The sequence below is a fragment of the Suricata suricatta genome, chromosome 5 (assembly GCF_006229205.1).
Source record: "Suricata suricatta isolate VVHF042 chromosome 5, meerkat_22Aug2017_6uvM2_HiC, whole genome shotgun sequence".
NCBI classification, from domain to species: domain Eukaryota; kingdom Metazoa; phylum Chordata; class Mammalia; order Carnivora; family Herpestidae; genus Suricata; species Suricata suricatta.
Window position 1 is genome coordinate 17,077,407 of NC_043704.1, and position 20,952 is coordinate 17,098,358.

Genomic DNA, 20,952 nt, shown 5'->3' on the forward strand with positions numbered 1-20,952 from the left:
AGACGTATGTAACATTAGAAGCGTGAGATCTAGCAAAAAGCTTTATTTTACAAATGAGGAAATTGGGGATCAGGGTATTTAGAGACCTCATGGACTCTGCACCACATGGCAAGAGACTCGTGACCCTGTTATGTGTTTCCCCTTGGCATTTGCCCATCTGCCCAGCGACTAGTCTAGTCCTGGGTGTATCAGACTTGTCACCATTGGCACATTGGGCCAGACAGTTCTCTGTAGCTGGGGGTGTCATCCTGCACATAGCATGATATCCAGCAGCATCCCTGGTCACTATTCTCTAGACGCCTATAGCACCTCTGCATCCTGGTCGTGACAATAACAACAACAAAATGGCTCTGGACCTTGCCACATGTCCCCCCAGGGGTAAGTTACCCTTGTCTGTAACAACTGGTCTATCCTTGGCCATCCTATTGTTTTATTCAACTCTCCTCTTTTATGTTTTCTAATACATCATATTGAGTACTAGAACTCTGCGTGACTTACATGAGAAACCACAGTCTTTCCAAGAAAAGGGGCTTCACTGCTGATTCTGCACATCCCTGAGAACACATTCTGACTCAGGTTAGCCAGTCCCGACTAGTGTTTGCATAAGGGAAGTTAAGAAAGGGACAAACTACAGACAGACAGTTTTGATCCATGTTTAATGAAAAAGAAGTTACATGAATAGAAATGGACATAAAACAAAGAGATCCACTTGGGGAACTATGGTGATAGGTGCAACAGGGGAAGGATCATTTTATTCTTCTCCACATATTCATCTTAGTTATCGCTGATCCAAAACCTCCTTAAATCCAAATCATAGTCATGGTTTTAATGATGTTTTCATGTCACCAAAGTAATGTCCAAATGATACTTTTCCATTTCCCGCATGCCCCCAAAACACACACAAGCAAAGGCAGAGATGTTTACTGGCTGGTAACATGGTGTGGAAAAAAAATGCAGCTGTATCAGCTTTTTATCACAACAGCAAGTTAGCACTGGCAGTAGGAATTGGCACAAACATGCTTTCTGCTAATATTTTCATGAGAAAGCTTTTATGATAGGCAACCATTTATTCTCAGTACAATCAATCACTGAGGGATTAAACCTAACTCCGGTGAACCTAAAAATGTGCACAGAAGTTTCTGACTTCAGGTTTGAGCACAGTTAAAATATTCAAGACATGAAATTTAAGAATACACAGGTATGAAACTACAGTGAGCGTCTTACCAGTTTGTTTTTCTGGCTTAATTCTGTTCATGATTGTTAGCGGGGTCAGTCAATATTCTATTTTCATCATTTTCTACCCTGATGTACAGTCTGATCACATCTTTGTAAATAAGAAAAAATATATATCTTTGGAAATGAGTTATGATCTCTGAAGACATATATTGCCAATAGGCTTGCTTTAATTATCTTATTTAAAATATAATCTCCTTTCTCACAAACTCCATCTAGCAAGCGTTAAATTCATTACAGATGTTTGCCACGTGGGTAATAAAAAGAAACAATGGGTTTTACACACTATCCCCTTACAACGAAAATCTTTTGGCCAGGACACAGCAGTCACCAACCTTTTATGCTCACATTGAGTAGTTTCAAGTTAGGATGAGCCCTGTCTCTTCTGATACTGTATTCTAAGTTTTTCCAGCTGTTCTACACATTGGGACTGAGCCAACTTCAATGTCCGGTTCTCCTCCATCAGTACCTCGAATTCTCGGGCCAGCTGAGCAGCATCTACCTTCTCCTTTTCTGCCTGGTCCAGCTTGGCAATGAGCTCCTTTCTGAAGATCCATGTGGTGGGTGAGGGAAAAAAGGCACAAAATTTAATGCAAACAAAATAAATTATGCAGTGACAGCATAATGGAAGCAGAATGTTTGATTCTGCATTTCTCAATTTCACCATCTCTACTTGCTTCCAGTGACTTCCTTTCAGCTTTTCCAGCTTCACGAGTTTTAGCTACTTTATTTTATTGTAGCACCTCTACCACACACATCCAAAATACTCAACATAGACCAAAAAAATGCAATGAGTACTTTGACACTGAAAAAAAGGTGATTTTTTTAAAAGAGTACAACAAACTATAAAAGTTACAATTAGTTTAGGGGGGAAAAAACCCAGAAAGTCAGTTTATAATTTAAGATTTTGCCTATTGTCTTACAAGTAGAAAGATAGTTTGTCCTTTCCCTCATCTTTGTCCTCAAAATTCAGTTACTATCCTTCTTTGTTTTCTACCTCACAGCTTAACAAACCCTTTTAAGTCTTCTTTAAACTAAAGAATCCAACTCCTTTATGCAAATATTATTTTCCATGCCCTTCCCTACTGCCAATATAGATAGATATAGATATAGATATAAATACAGATATTTAGATATAGATATCTTGCAGCCTTATTTAACAAAACAATGTATTTACATTTCCTGCTGGCCTGACTGTAGAATTCAGAGAGCAGGCTAAGTTTATTGGAGAGATAAGGAGTGACAAAGTCTTAAGCAAATTCAGTCCTCAGTAATTATCTGTCAATAATTCATTGATATAAGTACACATAATAAGGAGCTAAAGATTCCCAGTCGATGGCTGGATTTACCAAACATGACAACCCAACACAGGTCCCCTCCCCTTACGTGGGTCAGTGAATCCTAAACTAGATCTAACAGAATTCTTTGCCTCTAAGCGTGTGTCATTTTTTTCTCTGTAGGCAAAAAGGTACAGAAACCTGGAAGACTGCTTTAACCAAGTGATCAACCTTGACATCACCAGTAAGGAAATAAATTTCATACGCACTAAAACGGACGCATCCTTTTTCTACTATTCCTGCCAAAATGCATACACTAGGCAGCTTCAAATTGGGGGGAATTCTACAAAATTCCTAGCCTGTACTCTTCAAACTGCTAGCCTGAATGGTTCAACATTTAAATGACAACTAAGTGCAGTGTGCAATTTGGGGCTGGAAACAAAAACTGCTGCGAAGAACATCATTCGGAAATTGATGCAATCCAAATGTGGATTGTGAAATAGCACTGTATCAATGCTAAAATTCTTAATGTGTAATGATTGTACTGCGGTTAACTGAGAGAATGTCCTTGTTCTTAGAACATACTGGGGCACTTGGGTGGCTCAGTCAGTTGAGTGTCTGACTTCAGCTCCGGTCATGATCTCATGGTTCATGAGTTTGAGGCCCAAAGGGGACTCTGTGCTGTCAGTACAGAGCCTGCTTTGGATCCTCTGTCCCCCTCTCTCTGCCTCTCCCTTGCTCGCTCAATCTCTCCTCAAAAATAAGTAGGTGAATATTTTAAAAATTAAAAAAAGAGAGAGAGAATATTGAAGTGTTTAGAACAAAAAGGCATGATTACATGGGTGATAGAGAGATAGACAGATAGATACCTCATCTCACTGAGAGAGGGAAAGAGAGAGAACCCTGGTAAGTGTGCACTGTTGGGGGAGAGAGAATAAAGCACAACTGGAGGAGTTTTTAATAATCAGTAAATCCAGGCATGCCTGGGTGGCTTAGTCTGTTGAGCATCTGACTTCAGGTTCAGGTTCAGGTCATGACCGCATGGTTTATGAGTATGAGCCCCACACTAGCTCACTGCTGTCAGACAGTCAGGACTGGGCTGCTGTCAGACTGTCAATGTACAACCTGATTCAGATCCTCTGTCTCCCTCTCTCTCTGCCCCTCCCCATCTTGTGCTCTCCCTAAGGTAAATAATAAATATTTAATAATATTATTATAATAATGATAGTCAGTGAATCCAGGAAAGGATATATGGGAGTTCTTTACAACATTTTGCAAATTGTCTGTAAGTTTGAAACTGTCAAAATAAACAGTTCTGTCCTAGGAAAAGGACAAAACACAAATCAGAATGAAAGTTCTAGGATTGTCTTTCTCCACCCAATGGACTGTTTTGTGCACTTATTTTATGACTACTGAGCAAAACCAGGCACTGGAAAGAAAGTGCCCAGAAGGGACAAAGGGAAGGCAAGCTGCAACACTGATATGCATATACACAAAGGTCCTTTGAGCTCTTATTGATCTTTGACTCTACCATGGTATTTAGAATATCAAGACTCCCAAAAAATACTTGCTGAATGAATAATTGAAGAGTAAGCTATCTCAGAGACAAATCACATGCATTTTAAAGATGAGGAAAAAGCAATGCAAAGGGCTTCACTTAATTGAAAAAGTCCCACAACTAATAAGACTAAGCCAGAAATCAAACCTATCCTTCTAGTTAAATGTTTATGGCTCTTTGTCTCTAAGCATAGTTTAAGCAATAAATGTCAATAATTTAATATTGGTAAAGCTCCTTAGGTAAGTGTCCTAAAACTCAGAGAAGTAAAAAGGACATGTGTCTCCCAATCCCCCACCCATCGGATTGTCTATTCTTGTTTTTTTTTTTTTCCTTTCAAATTAACTGTCTCACACAAGTAATTCAAATGGAAATAGAGTTTTGCTTTCAAATCATGGTCTGGGAATTGGCAGTACCAGGATCATCCTGGTTCCATATCTGACCTCATTTAAAACTCCTGAAGACATCTGTTATTCGTTTTGACTGGTAGAAAAGATAAATCAGAAAACCACAGACTTTACAACTAAAAGGAATGATCATGATTGTCTAGTCCAGTTTTCTTGTGTTGGAAAAAAATCAATAATAATTTCTTCCTTACTGGAATCAAGAGGACTCAACTGATAGGTTTCTAAATTAGTTTGATGTATCTGATAAGCAACTATACATATATTCAATGAATACTGTCAAAATGTCTGTTGTCTCCTGTCCAAGACCTATTTATATAGATGTATTTATGTTCATCCATTAGCAATTCATAATTAAACCTGGCACATCAAGCTATGGAGATAATCTTGCAAATAGATGATCTGAAGAACAAATCAATATCTATAATTGGCTAGAATGTGATCTTGCCTTTGATTTTGTGCTTATCATTTCTATCATTCCCTTCAGTGTAATGTGATATGGAGGTAGAAGACCATAATTACAGGAATCCTATTTCTGAAGTCAAGAATCTGTAATACAGTTTCCAATATGATGTACTTCAATAGTAAAAAGACCATAACCTTGGGTCCATCATAGACTCTCGGCCACTCCCATCATAAGCCATATGCCTGGAAAAGTTTTTATTTGCTACAACAAATAGGGGAAGAGAAAGTCCAAGTGAAGAGAACTTTGAAACTTTGTGGAAACCAACTCCAGAATTAAGTAGATGGTTTATATTGTAGGAGGTTGGGACATGAATTCATCATTAGGACAAACATTTCTCTAATCTGGGAAAGACCACTACGATGGTTTTTTTAGACTTTCAAAGTTAACTAAGACTTTCATTTGGAAAAGATAAAATTCTAGACAGTTTGGACATAATGGGCTAAAGAGTTTTGGGTAATAATGTTATAAAATACTGGGGAGAATTTATTTTAAACAGTGATGTCAACTGTATTGCTGGTGGTTCTGAAAAGATGTGTGTCTAGTACAAGCACTGACACAGGAGAGAAGAAACAGATGCCTCAAGATGACAAAAAGTATGTGAAAGTCCACCTTCATTTTGTGCAGGTGGGGAAATAATAAATGGTGTTGAAATGGAATTGCAAAGCACAGTCTAGACTGTGGCACTGAAGCCCTACAAATGCATAATGCACAAGGAATAAATGTATTATATCGTTTGGGAGCCAAAGGACAACACTCACTTGCAGGAAGAAGTGAGATTTGCTCTCGAGTTTCTCTTGGCACAACTGATTGTTTGGGCTGGACAACTCTTTGCTCTTGGTGGCTGTCCTATATCCACTGGTATTGTAGAAGATTTAGCAGTATCCTGCGCCTCTATTCACTAAATGCCAGTAGTGTATTCCCCCAACCCGTCATTACAACCAGAAATGTCTCTGGGGATTGTCAATATCCCGGAGCGTGGGGGCTGAGGAGTTGGCCCAGTTAAGAACCACTAATTCCAGATGAAATGGAGAATTCCACCAACCATCATCCCACAAAGAGTTAATCCTGGAATAGGAACAGATGAAAGGTAAAATGTTTCCTCACTCTGTTCCCCCAAAGATTAGAGCCTCTTTCCTTAGCCAGGGAGACCTACTTAAAGGCACACTCACTGAGGAGTGGTAAATATTCTGTCCCTTTTAATATGCTTTTAGGCAGAGATTAGATGGAGAGATACTGAGGAATGAGATTCCAGTTAGAAGACTGAACAGCATCTAATTAGGTGTCATAAAAGATCCAAATTGTTATGACTAGGGCATTAACAGAAAGTGTAATCTCAAAGCCTGATGAAGTTTGGAACATTGGGAATTCATTCAAAGCTAAGTCCTAAAATGAAAAAAATTCCCTTGGCTATACCTCTGGAGCAAAGTAAAGAGCCCAGACAGTTCTTTGGTTCTTTCATTCATCCATTCAAGTATTTATTGAAATCCTATTCCAAACCAGGCTCTCTCCTCAATTCCTGCTAGCCAAGTTGGTCTCGGGAATCATATTTCCGCTATTACAAAATGAATGTAAGTCCTATACCTTATGCAGAGGAATACCCACATCAGGATGTCTTAGGGAGAAGGCTAGGACTCTCCCCCAGTACTGCCTATACTGCAGACACTTATTGAGAAATATCTCCATTTACTATGTCTTTATGACAGCAGAAACCTAATCTCTGGGGGCTGTGTAAGTGTTTTGTAATAATTTTTTTTAACTGCTTGGAATATAGGGCACCTTGGTGGCTTAGTCAGCTAAGCATTTGACTCTTGATGTTGGCTCAGGTCATGATCTCACAGTCATAGGATCAAGCCCCACATTGGGTCCCGCACTGAGTATGGGGCCTGAGTGGGATTCTCTCCCTCTCTCTCTCTCTCTCTCTCTCTCTCTCTCTCTCTGCCCTTCCCCTGGTTGTGTTCTCTCTCTTTCTCTGCCTCCCAAAATAAACACTTTTTAAATAATATAAATGCTAAAAATAAAATAAATATAAATATAATAAATATATAATACATACAAAAATAAATATAAAAGTGAGGTTTGGTTTTCAATGTATTCTAGCTGTGATACCTTTTTTCAAGGAAAATCTTAGTCTGAGGTAAAGCCAAAAAAAAACAGATATAATGGGACCTTCTCTTGTTGGCTTTGGACAGTCCCTGCCTGATACCTCCTCCATCCCCAGCCTTTGAAAGGTTCCCCGGAATACAGCTTAAAAATCTCTGTCATCAGGAATGTCCTAAAGAAATAAATGTTTCTGGTTAAACATAAAAATCTACTGTTTTTGGAAAATTCAGAACAAATTAAATGCCACCATTGTAAGTAAACAAATCAGAACAGAACTATTTTCAGACTATGCTATTACAAATTACATATTCTCCCTTCCCCCCCATCCCCTCAATGAGATATTTCTTCTTCAATCATCATTTTGTGTCTTTTTAAAAGATATGAAAATATAGGTCTGACATTTTTGTGTTATCCCCATATGAAAATCCTTTTCTAATGTTTTATTTCACTAAAATTATATAACATTTTTTTCAATTCCGTAATAAAAAGAGAAATAACCCAACTAAAATATAGGCAAGGATCTGAATGAACATTTCTCCAAGAAGACATAAAAATGCCAAGTAACACATGAAAAGATGCTCAACATTTTTAGCTGTCAGGGGACTATAAATCAAAACCACAGCAAGACTTCATTTTGCACTTGCACTCACTAGCATGGCTATAAGATATGCTGAGTGTTGGCAAAGATAAGGAGAAATCAGAACCTTCAAATGTTTCTGATGAGATTTTGAAGTGGTAGAGTTACTTTAGAAACAGCCTGGCAGTTTCTCCAAAGGTTACACTTTAAGTTACCATGTGACCCAGCATTTCTACTCCAAGGTACATACCCAAGTGAACTGAAAGCATAAATCCACCCAAAACTTGTATACATATGTTCATAATAACCAAAAAGGCAAACAACCCAAATGTCCATCAGCTGGTGAATGGATAAAGTATGGACTACCCATACAATGGAATATTATTCAACAATAAAAAGGAATACATGCTACAATGTGGATGAACCTTGAAAATACCCTGTCAAGTGGAAGAAGCCAGCTACAAAACACCACGTACCATATGATTCCATATACGACATATCCAGAATAGGCAAATGCATTGAGCGAAAGTAGATGAGTGGTAGCAGAGGGGTTGGGGGTAGTGAGGGAAGAGGGAGCGACAAGGTTTGTTTTCTGGATGATGAAAATGTTCTTAAACTGCAATGATGGCTGCACAACGCTGTGAGTATACTGAAAACCACAGTTATTTTTTTTAATTATGTGACATTTTTCATCCTGACTTTCCTAAGAATCTCTCTCTCTTTCTGACATTCTAAGTCAATCTTTTAAACACCACAGCTCCTGGCACAATGTTTCATATGCAGAGAAGACAAACAGTTTCTCCTTTGAACAAGATAAAACACCCTATCTGGAGCAAAGCAACCTTTACTAATTGTAAATCTCATTTTTAGATCTAATTGTAGCTTAATCATGTACTTTCACTCGCTGTCAAAATATGGATGATAAATTTCAGAAGACATGCAATGTCTACCTCTCACTTCTTCCCATTACATCCACAAAAAACTGCATGTGTTATATTTTAAGAGTTTATACGATTCGTTGAGAAAAGCATGTATACGTATCATTTTACTATATATGCAAATCTATAAAAATATTCACATTCAAAAGGCCTAGAAAGAGGCAAAAAAAAATAATAGTAGGAGTCCTGGAAAGATGTCAGAATTCCTGGTAAGTTTTTAAAGCTTTAAATAAAATTGTCCTTTTTTGGCAATTGAGAAAAAAAATCCAATAAAAGTAAGAACAAGCTTTTCATATATCAAATAAGCCAGAAGTGATTCTTTAAATTAAATTCACTGCATGCTGAGTTTATAGTCCTAGAAAATGTTGGACTCTCTTTATCTATCTAAGAGACATGATTTAAAATAATAATTATAATCAACTCTTCTCTCTCCTCTGCAGTCTTCCAAATTTGATCCAGGGTGACCCCCTCTGGAGATGAGAGAGAAGTTCAGCTTAATCTGCCCTTGCCTGACTCTGTGAAAGAAAAACTCTTCTTTAAAAAATACCTGAGTGACGAGTGCATGGGTGGCTGAGTTGGTTAAACATCCAGCTTTAGCTCAGGTCATGATCTCACGGTTCGTGAGTTTGAGCCCCACATCAGGGTCTCTGCTGACAGCTCAGAGCCTGGTGCCTGTTTTGGATTCTGTGTCTCCCTTTCTCTCTGCCCCTCCCCACTCATGCTCTGTCTCTCAAAAAAAAAAAAAAAAAAGGAATATTTTAAAATAAATAAATGAATAAAATACCTGAGTTAATATCTCTCTCTGTGTCTAGCTTACACTTGCCAATCAGCAAAGACAACATTATCACCCACACATTATGAAATGATGGGAAAGAAATTCTTATCCAAATCATCAAAATGCAGAGTGCTTAATTATGTGGGGTCAGATCCATTTGGCCTAATTTATCTTGCTTGAACACAAAGACTGTTCTGGAAAAATAACTGTTGCATAATGAATATCTGCTCCTGTAAAGCGTTAATGGAAACAAGGATCACCAATAATCCTTGGAGAACCAGGATTATTTATCTATAAATATAAGATATAACCACATTTCCTGTTTTAATAACTTATCTTAGCAATTCCTTATTGCTAATATTGATTCTGTATTTTATTTTATTATTTTAAAAAATTTTTTTACGTTTATTTATTTTTGAGAGACAGAGAGAGACAGTGTGATCGAGGGAGGGGCAGAGAGAGAGGGAGACACAGAATTTGAAGCAGGCTCCAGGCTCTGAGCTGTCAGCACAGAGCCCAACCCAGGGCTCGAACCGACAAACTATAAGATCATGACCTGAGCCAGTCAGACACTCAACCAAAGGAGCCACCCAGGAGCCCCAGACTCTGTATTTTAAATATGGATCATATAAATTACACGTGATGCATTTGTTCCATTGTTTGTATACAGGTCCTACAATCGATCATTCGAAATCGCCCTCACTCACATTTGACCCTATGCAGGAGTCCCTGCTTCAGTGATTGGGACACAAAGAGATGTTAAAAGGTATTCACGTTTGTAGGGAACTATGCACAGTCAGAAAGTCAGGACATAAAGTTCAAAGGATAACTATTGATAACCCCAACCTACAAATGTCAAAAATAATCCTTGCAGTGTATTTGCTCTCCCGCAGGAAGAGAGATGAATCCCATTGAGCAGTTGGGCAGGGCTGTTGGCTAAGCTCTCCTCTATGGCAGCATCTGAGGAAGGAATGAGTGCTGCAGACCTAGAGGCTTCTGTGAACAAGGGCGCAAAGGCAGGGAGAAGTGAAGAGGCCAGTGGAGCTGAAAGAACATTCTGGAGGGGGGGGGGGGGGTAAGGCCAACAAGGGGCTAGAGCTTGCAAACCAGGCCAAGAACTCCGTGTCCTTTTCCAGCAATAAGAAACCATAGGCAGGGAAACCGGGTATAACATTCCATTGACCCAGATGTTAAGCAGCAAGTCCTGATCCCAAACAACACAAGCAGGAATGGCAAAAAAAAAAAAGAAATTTGAGAGACTTTATTTAAAAAGAAAGGAAAAGCAATAACCAAAGCATTTGGCCTTTATCATGCATGCAGCCAATTTTTAGGAAGAAAGTGGGGGGTGGGAGGTGGGGGTGCGGGGGAGGGAAATAATATCCTAGTTCCAAGAAAAGTCCAAAGTTCAAATGGGCTTAGGGAGAAAATAAGATTAGTTAATGCAGAAACAGCAGGGCTATGTTTCAATAAAAGCTCAGATATGTCACTCTTACATTGATCGTTATCCTATTTTTTAATGAAACATACAAAAAATATATACTCACAGAACAGATAATTTAGTGGGTTAGTTTTGCTTTGCCAAAAAAAAGCCATACATGTGTTAATTAAAATAAGTAAAGTCCTCTACTACCTTCAATCTGAAAAGTTTACAAATAAATACAGAATTACCTGGGTTTTTTTTTTCAGCCTCAACAGCATAGGTCATGTGCGCGCACACACACACACACAAACAGACACACACCAAGGCGCATTGATAGGTTATTGATTATCTACAAATTCTCTTTTAATTTCACCATGGGTCAAATTATAAGTAAGCTTTTTCAGTTCTTTTAAGAAAACGTTTTTAGGATTCAGACTGCATGCAAATGTGCAATCTTAGCCTTCCAACCACCTTCTGAAAACTCTCAGACCAAAAAACTCAGATATATATAAGGAGAAGTTGTGTTTTTCTGATCTCCTCTTAAACATCTTTTAACCCCCTTTGGCCATAAGTACAGGTGTGATTTTACCTTTGAAGCACACACAGCAAGACAGTAAGAAAAGGTCTGTTAACTGAGGTCTTACGGTAAGTGCAATGTCTGACCCCATAACCCAAACTGCTCCCACCATGTCCTACTGTCCAATCACCATTTAGGGGGCGTGGGGGGATCTTCCAAGAGTCCCAAGAATTTTATAAATTTCACAAAACAAAACATATTTCACTCACTTTGATTTAAAAACTAAGAAATACATACATATCATGTATCAGTAAGAGGAAGAGGGGAAAAAGTAAGTTAAAGAATCAAAATAGGTTTTGATTATGGGTCACTCATTCAACAAAAATGGATTCGGCATCTACACCCCATGTACTGTGCCCAGCTTCAGAAATACAGCAGTAACACTGACTTGCCCTGCTTTCAGGGGTTCAAAGTACTTAGTAGTTTACCACTTAGTAGGAGACACAACTATTAACCAAAAGATCCCACTAATAAATGTGTAAGTCAAAATTACCTAGTGCTAGGGTGGAAATGGGTCTGATGCTTTGAAAGTATGAAAAAATGGGGTCACATGGGTAGACAGTGGCAGAATCGAGTGTAATTAAAAAGGATGAGAATTCTGAAAGAAAAAGCTTAGTATGAGTAAAATTAGAATACATTCATTAATTAATTTAATTAATAGAACCCCAAAGTTCCCTACAGCAGAACTGGAATGGTAATAAAAGCTATCAAGATAAAAAACGTCCTCAGGCTACTGGACTATAAAATGCTAATACATTTACATTATTCCAAAGATCTGTCTCAGCGGCTTCTTTACTTGACATGGGAACTCCCCGTGTAACCATTAATTAAAATTCACCCCAAGCCAAAGTGCTCTGGGGCCTTTGGGCACATTCACAAGGCAAATAGTGTGACACTGGGTAGCTGTTTCGGCATTTTTAACTTCCTGATCTAAAAATGATTATTAAGGGGCTCCTGGGTGGCTCAGTCGGTTAAGCATCTGACTTCGGCTTGGGTCATAATCTCACCATTCGTGGGTTCAAGCCCCACATCAGGCTCTGTGCTGACAGCTCAGAGCCTGGAGCCTGTTTCAGATTCTGTGTCTCCCTCTCCCTCTGCTTCTCCCCCTCTCACACTCTGTCTCTCTCTGTCTTTCAAAAATAAATAAATGTAAAAAAAAAACTTAAAAAAAGATTATGAAAAAATTAAGTCTGGGTGGGAAGTACTACTGTTATTCATCTCAGTACTCTGTAAAGTAAAGCTTTCAATAATCAGCAGGTCCATTTGGATCCTTTCTATAATCAGACATGATAAAAAACATGAAGTTGCCTAGTAATCCCTGAACCACAGAATGTCACTTGTCCACATCCCTCCCTCTGACCCTCGTGTTCAGCCCATTCCTTCCCTACCTCCTCCAGTCCATGACCAGGAGACATCACACGGAGGTAAGAGTATTCAGGGGAACGGTACTTACTTCCTTTCCTCAAGCAGAGCGATTTCCTTCTTGACCTCATTGTACTCTTCTGCTATCTGGCAGTGCTGCTTGAACACCTGCATGGATTCCAGGGAGTCGTGACAAGGCGGCAGAGGCTTCACAAACAACAAGAAGAAATCAGTCCTTTTCTTTGCATCAGAATAAATGATCGATGATTTTGCTCTACTGATGTTCTTTAGAGAGAGATTTTCAGCATGAAAATAACATCAACAGTCAACACTAGACAGGGCCTGGTTGATTCTGCTGGACTGACAATAGGGAGGTGGGCTGATGTTCCCCACATTCATCTTCCAGTGTCATTCTTGGGCATTCTCAGGCCTGAGCCAGATCCAGGAGGTTCATGACATGTCTATTATTTGCCATGTATTAGGGTAAAAACGGGTCTTCTAATAATTCTGTACTTCTCCCCCAGAAATCTTAAACTCTACTTTAGAGAAGGGCAGTGGTGGGGAAATAGTTCAGTTGTCTGCTTTAATTACCCCTGGCTTTCTGTTCTGGGAGCCCAGAGGCATAATCTCATCCTATGGAATGGAGTAACCCTACAAGAAAGGCATCCAAACTGAAGAAACGATGCTAGACTGGAAATAAAGCTTGCAAGGATTAACAAACCCCATGGAAGACCAAACCCCAGGTAAAACAGTGCTTATAACATGTGAGTTCAAAGACAGCATGGATTCATGTCTTTGTTTTTCTCCCATTTACAGGGAAAACAAAGACAAGCAGGGCAAACCCATAGACCCATAACATGTTGAATATCTGACTTCTTTCTAGAAATTATTATTTAAAGAACTGGCTTTCCCTGAGTTTATAATTCTAATTTCTAGTTAGCAACACATTATTAAAAACATTCCTTTAAAGAACACTAGCTAATAGTCTTTTAAAGAGTTTTTTAGTTACCCTTTTCAATTATTTATAGAAAATAGTATATAAAATCTGAGAAATACAACTTCACTGTTAAATCGGCTTTTCAGTCTAATCCCTTTCTCACAATAGTCTATATATGAAAGTATGTGTCTGACTAGGTCATATTTTCACTAATTTTATACTAGGAAATTGGGAAGTAATGCATTTCTTCCTGCTTGCTCCTCTCATTATATTCTTCAAAGACAAAGGTTTCTTTGGGTGTTCTATTAAGCAACCCCACCCAGGATGTAATAAAAATTTTGTAAAGTTCTACAAAATCCTATAAAGCCTGACTGATAGACAAGATGGCCCCTCCTATTTATCATGAGGCCTCTGAGTAAAGGTCTTCTAAAGGAAATAAAATTCAAAACAGATTTGCATGAAATTTACCTTCATGTGGATCATCTCCTATTTCCAAATTCATGGAAAAATCTAACAATAATTACATTATGTAGCATTTTTCCCTACTCCCCCATAAACACATTAATAGCATAAACTCAGCCTGTTGGAATCATTATCCCTTTCTTTATGATAATAAATTGAAAAGTACTGCCCAGTAGTATTACAGTTTAATGCACCCCATGAGACAAAGCCCTTGCCAAAGGAATTCAGAACTCCTGGCTCCTCTGGTCTATGTCCTAGAATTCACCACCCCCTCATCAATTTTCACCTGTTACCCTGGCAAATTACCAGGTAGAACAGTAAGTAGAATGAAAACAATTTACTCTGGGCACCCTAGCCAAGTTGCTATTAAATCATCTGTGTCCTGTGTCCTTCCTGGAAGGCTCTAAGACTCTATGCATCCTATTTCCTGTCCTCACAAACATCACATAAACTATATTCAGTCCATGCCATAACTTGCCACCACTGGGAGTGGAGATCCCTGAGCCACAAATTCAGCATAGTTAACCTGTGTGACAGCCAAAATATTCGAGGACTCTGTGCAAAGGCTTTATGTCCTAAGAGGAAATAAATGAGAGTAGCCAGGTAAAGGGAGAAATATCCCTTGAGGCTATCATCAAAAAGCGAAACTGAAAGTTATATACACAGTTTTCTAAGAACAGAGGGGTCTTTTTCCCCCTTAGCTTGCTACCTTGCAGTGCTTCTTATTAATGTGGGAAGTTTCTTCCTCTGTTCTTTTTTTTTACCGGCACTTCTTAATCGTGGGATCATGCTGTAGGGGTATATGAGGACAGGGAGTATTTCCAGACACAGTCAGTACCCTCGCATGCTCTCAGCAGGGTGACCATGCTACTTACACATAACGCTGTTTTCAAGATTTCTCACAATTAAAAAGGGACAAGCAGAAAATACTTAGTGTCCAGCATCTCAAAGTGTAAAAGGATGCCAGGTGCTACTTCAGCCTCTAGCTCCCACAAGCTCTGTCCACCCAACCTGGCATATAACTGGGCACCACTTCAAGTTCTCACAATTAGCATGAAGGCATTAAAGAGCAATATAGTCGTGTTTTGGTCGTTTTTTTTTTTTAAGCAAGGAGGGAAGTTATATTGCGTAACCCACTACAACATCATAAAATCATTCCATTGTTGCCAGGGGCTGGGGCTGGGAGGAGGGGAAATGAGGCATTGCTTAATGGGTATAGAGTTTCAGTTTTGCAAGAGGAGAAAGTTCTGAAGATTAGTTGCACAATAATGTGAATATACTTAACATTATTGAACTGGACACTTAAAAATTATCAAGATGGAAAAAATTGTTATGTGCTTTTTCCAAAATTTTTTAAAACAATGCAAAAAAATATCATTAGATCTCTCTGCTACTCCTCACTCATTTAAGAATTGCTATGAAGATTCCCTATCTGCAGCTCACTTCACCTGCACCCAAATGCTCTCTCCTTCCCAAATTTCTCTCCAGGGAGCTTAAAATGTCTCACCCCTTTATATCCAGAGCCGTTCAGTACAAACCCTAAACATCATTAGACAAATCAACACCCCCCCCCCCCGCCACGCACACACACAAAACAGCAGCAGGACCCACGGTCTTTAAAAGGCATTTGACAGTTCTCCCAGGCAAAGAAACTCAGCAAAGAATTTTTGAAATACATATGGTTCTCATCTCAACAGCAATTCTAGTGAATAAAAGGTTTTAAGATATTTAGGTTTATACCCCCCCAAAAGTAGAACTACAGGTAATGAGATGTTGTTTGTACGACACAGAACACTGTCTGTGTGGCGGGAGCAGGATGAGGTGTTCACTTAGGGTGACTCTCTCTTACCTTCTCATAACCCCTCAAAATAAGAGATAATCTATGACCAAGAGCATTCATTGAAGAAAATGAAAGTGTTTGTCTGAGGAAACAGATTTCTGAAATTCAAGCACAATAATCAGGTTTCCAGTGTAAAAATGGAGCTTATATATGTCATAAGGCTTCTATCGTGTGACATTTAAAACATTGACATTCGTGAATTAATCAGCCCTACGTGGGTTTAAGAGAGGGTTTAACACATGTTCACACTGAAAACGAAACGATAATGTAAAAGAATGCCAGTGGTAACCAAGTGAGAAAAATCTTTTCGCTTCTTGGAATAAAAATCAACACATTATTTTTGCTTTAATTCTCATTGCTTAATTTTGACTATTCTCTTCCAGGAGGGTTCTGTAGTCATCATTCTGTGCTGGGAACAGGCGAGCAATAAATAAATGCTTCGTGTTGACAGTGAATTTCTTTTCACATCAGGAGAAAAAAGGTTTCTTTATTTTCTCCATAATTATGCTACGTCTTCCCACACTCTGGATACACTTGTCCCACACTCTTGCCTGAAGAATGAAATATCTCATTCCAAAGACAAGGAGTCCAAAGATATTTGATTTGAAAGTGAAAAGGTAAAGATATTCTTCCTGTACCAGAGAACAGATTCTGTGGGATCACAGAAACAACTCTTCAGACTCACTCAACGCCGTGGTACTAGTCTCCTCACAATGCAGCCAGTTCTAAGAAGGTTAAATTAAGATATTCTCCTAACAGCGACTCAAAGCCAACTTTGAAACACATTTTTCTAAGACCCAGATTGGAGTTTGGATGAGGTCAGAGCCTGGGAGTGGGCTCCTCCTTCTCACCTCCTTTCCTCCACCTCAGCCTCATCTGCTGCCTGAGAATGAAGCTTATAAGGGCTTTAAATTACATGGGCAGTGAGTGAGCCACTACTCTCCCTAGTATCCACCCCAATCACCAGGACAGATTTAACAAGATGAAGTAAGAGAGAAACCGCAAGCTCCTCTTCCAAGAATGCCGGCTTGAGCCACACCATCCCATCTCTGCACTCTGCCCGGTTTATAGTGAGCTCCTCCTGAAATGTCCTCTGGAGAGCTCCCCGTGGGACGGGACCCAGCCAAGCATCTCTCCGCAAGGGGGCAAAGCCAACTGAAGTGCTTCCGTTTTCTACTTGGCTTCTTCAAATACTACTGGCCCCATCCACTTCAAGAAGTGTAAGAATTTAATTTTCCTCTCCCAGCTACCCACACAGAAGATATATTTAGGAAGCTAAATATTCTACAGTTGCTGAGCAGAATTTTTATTTATTCCTTGAATCTCAGTGTTATCTTTATTAGGGGGAGGGTAGAGGGTACGTATCTGGTTCAAATTTATGTTGCATTTTAATGTCCCAAAATTAACATATAATTTGTTAAAGCTAAATGGAAATACATAGGGATAATTGCAATTTTGGAAAATTCTGTTATCTTAGAATTTAAAATATTTTTAAGATGGTTTTTTGTTTATTTATTTTTGAAAGAGAGAGAGAGAGAAAAAAGCACACAAAAAGGGGAGAAGCAAAGAGAGAGGGAAACACAGAATCCGAAGCAGGCTGCAGGCTCTGAGCTGTCAGCACAGAGCCCGATGCGGGGCTCAAGCTCACAGACTGATGACCTGAGCCGAAGTTGGACACTTAACCTACTGAGCCACCCAGGCGCCCCTAAAATATTTTAAGAATTGACATTTCTATAGTATCTACATTATAGTCAGAGTCAACACTAGTAATTTTACTGTATATCTTATATAACATCGAAATGAAGGATATTTAAGTCCTTTTTACTAATGTAAGCAATATTAAAGAGAGGCAACTCAAGGGTGTCCAGACTTTTCCAACAAGGCATCTTGTTAGACAACTACTGGGGTTCTTAAAAAAATAAATAAAGTAAAATATCTGTATGTATATTTTTGGTGTGGTCACGGCAGCCAACAGCCAACTATATGGAAGTTTACAGCCTGTGTTTGAGAGAAAATGCAGTCATGGTCAGTGTTTTCTATGGGATTATTTCTTCATTGCATTTCCAGGTGGATGTTCAAGGCCAGGGTAGCAGAATACTGGAATGCTAAGGCTTCTCCATTTTCTCTCATTTTCCTTCAGCAATACACTGATGCAAGATCCAGAAGAAACTTCAGAAGAGACTGCTCAGATAACGAGATATTGCAGCACACAACGGAAGCTAGGAAATTGTTTATATGTGGAGATGACATCGGTTTCTGGACCTGCCAGACTCTGTCTGAGAAAAAGCAGTTCAGTGTGTACCACAGAGACACCTGTCACCGTCTTCTCAGATTAGATGGGAGGACTTTAGGAAGGACTGAAGCTATTGCTCAATTAGACTTAAAAAAAAAAAAGTCATATTGTTTTCCAAGTACCTTAGCTTAATGAAAAAGAGAGCATCAGAACCTCTATCCTTAACTCAAAAATCCAAAAAGATGCTTCTCTTGTCATTTTGTGCATAGAAAGATAAATTACTAATTCTTAACTACTTCATCCAAAAAACAATTTCGCTAGGGAAGAAAATTAACATTAAGTGAGCAATCATTTTGCCAACCACTGCGTTATACCTACTCATTATCACATTTAATTCCCACAATAACAATGTGAGATCGATACTGCTGTCTCCACTTCTCAGTTCAGAAAAGTGAGGTTTAGGAAGAGCAAATAATATCAATCATGAAACTGGTAGGTGTCAAGCTGAGATCCAAATTCAGGCCAACCTAATGCCAATACCCACGCTCCACATTGTAAGTCCCGTAAGGAACTTGTTAGAATGTGCCTGTTAGTGTGCTCCCTGCCTGATTACAAAAGCATATTCTTCCTTCCAGTGCACTTAAGACCATATTACAGCTTAGCTTTGGATCGTCTACAGGTCAAACGATGATCTCCAAAGCATAACAATGTGGTTAAATTTTAAGACAAATGTGGTGCTGACTCACACCATCCTTCAGAACAAAGAAGGAGGTCAGGCATTACTTCTTTTGAAAATAGAAGGAAACCGATGCCTAAAGAAAAGTAGTGATTTTTCATTCATTCTTAGAAGTGGACCTAGAACTGAGCCTCTCTTCTTTGAACTGGGTGTACTACACCCGCTCTGCCCAAATACTGCCTCTAATAGGCCTAGAGAATTTAGTAACCATGTTCCAGGAAAGGAATCTGCATAAAATAGAAGCAACCTACCCATAGCCCCCAGGCTGAGGCCTAAGGCCCGCAAATGAACATTATAAAGAGATGTTCATTTTAACACCTACCTTACCCCCGAAGTCTCTTGCCCAGCAGTTTGCATTAATAGAGACATCAAGAGAAATGTTTGTCATGGCTATTCTTGCTCAGGGCTTTTTTTGGCTTCTGGGAAAATAGAAGCCACACGAATTACATGCTTGAACATGTCCACATTCTTGGCAAAGCAACAGAAAAATCTAGGGGGTCAAACTGGTGATAGAGGATCTACCAAAGAGATACTTTATAGCTCCATTTTATAAACAACGCAAGAATGCGTAATGGATATCAGAAAGTCGGAACAGATTCTGCAAGGTTGTTCTATAACCACACTATGGCAACCTTGCAAACCAGAAACAAAAAATCTCTACCTACCAAAGCAACTTAAGCAGGCCATAGGCTTCACAGAAGGTGTAAGGGAAGAAATTTGCCTAGATTCAGAATCTGAGACCTAGTCAGAAATAGAAAATTTATTTAGACCAAAATTTGACCTCAGGTTTCTCATCTCGAAAGTGGAAACGTAAGAGCTCACATAATCGTGGCCAGGCTGAAATGAGATTATTTGCGGGGAAGCATCGCTGGCCTAACGTCACTCGGGGTGCACGGCAGGATTTAAATCTGACACTCTGCAGAGAGGAGGGCCAGCAATAATCACCTGGCATCATTTAGTTTTCATTTGGCAAGTTTTTAAGGCTCCTGTAGAGATAATCAAGTCAGTTTATCCTCAAGCAAATAGTGACAACCACAAGGCACTTCATACGCCTTTGTAACCTAACTTTTATTCTTCCGTAGAGGATTATGATGGTCGGTAAAATTCCAAGAGCCATTACTATGTGATGAAAGCACATGACGCTGACTGTGAAGAAGGCCTGCTCTGCAGAATGGATTGTGCCTTCCCTACATAAAGCATTTTCACTGCTTTCAATACAGAGACTTCCTGCTGCAGAATGGCTTCAATTTATATATGCCTCGGCTAAGCATGCGAAGAAGAACCTGCTTGAAGATGTAATTTCCTGTGTGAGCTTTCCCCTCTCCATTCCCGCTGTCCTGTTTTCTTCGTCATTTGTGCCCTGGAGACAGAAAGAAGTGGCAGGCAACTGCCCCCGACAGAGGCAACCTTAACCAAATGGCTTGAGAATTGGCAACTGTGCATAACAAACTCAATCATATCCTTTACCCAACAAACAAGTGCTTACTTAAATGATTTTAGGTATAAAGCTGGGAATGTTCCCCCCACTCATGAAGGCTTAAAGAATACCATACTTTAAGGGTTGGAATTGGGGGGGGGATCAAAACCCAGGAGCCAGAAAGCAGCCTCTCACCTGCTTAACTTGTTAAGGATCAATGAAGATGAAATAGTCTCATTGGATTAAGATAATTAAATTGACTTAATTTCTAATGTATGTCAAATGGAATTAAAACCATAAAATCCAAATAGATTTTGCAAAACTTTAACAGAAAAATTATCTGGAGAATTGCCAAGAGTGCCATGAATCCTGTGGAGAATGATCCGTGAGCCAAGGAAAACCATTAATGTTCCCAGAGGGGAAAAAATGTCAATACAAAAAAGTAGAATTAATGATCTGTAGTTTGATAGAGGAACCAGAACCTGAATATGAATTTACCGTTTTATTTCCAAAACATGTTTACTCATTTTTATCTAACTCCCATGATTATAAAATAGCTTTGAGGTGACAGTAAAATAAAGGAGAAAAAAATTGGGATGGGGGGGATATAGTTATTATCTTACAATCCCAACACTCCCACCAG

At 39.1% G+C, this 20,952-nt stretch overlaps 1 protein-coding gene across 1 annotated transcript in view; it reads right to left on the minus strand.

Annotated features, from left to right (window-relative positions):
* Positions 1-637: 637 nt before the first annotated feature.
* The window catches only part of MAP3K7CL (MAP3K7 C-terminal like), a 99,736-nt gene continuing 79,421 nt past the window's right edge, over positions 638-20,952 (minus strand). Inside the window, exons 9-10 of the mRNA XM_029938679.1 lie at positions 12,776-12,891; positions 638-1,778 (exon numbers count right to left, since the gene is read on the minus strand). Of these exons, the coding sequence (XP_029794539.1) occupies positions 1,598-1,778; positions 12,776-12,891 (297 nt within the window). The 3' untranslated portion in view covers positions 638-1,597. The remainder of the gene's footprint in view (positions 1,779-12,775; positions 12,892-20,952) is intronic.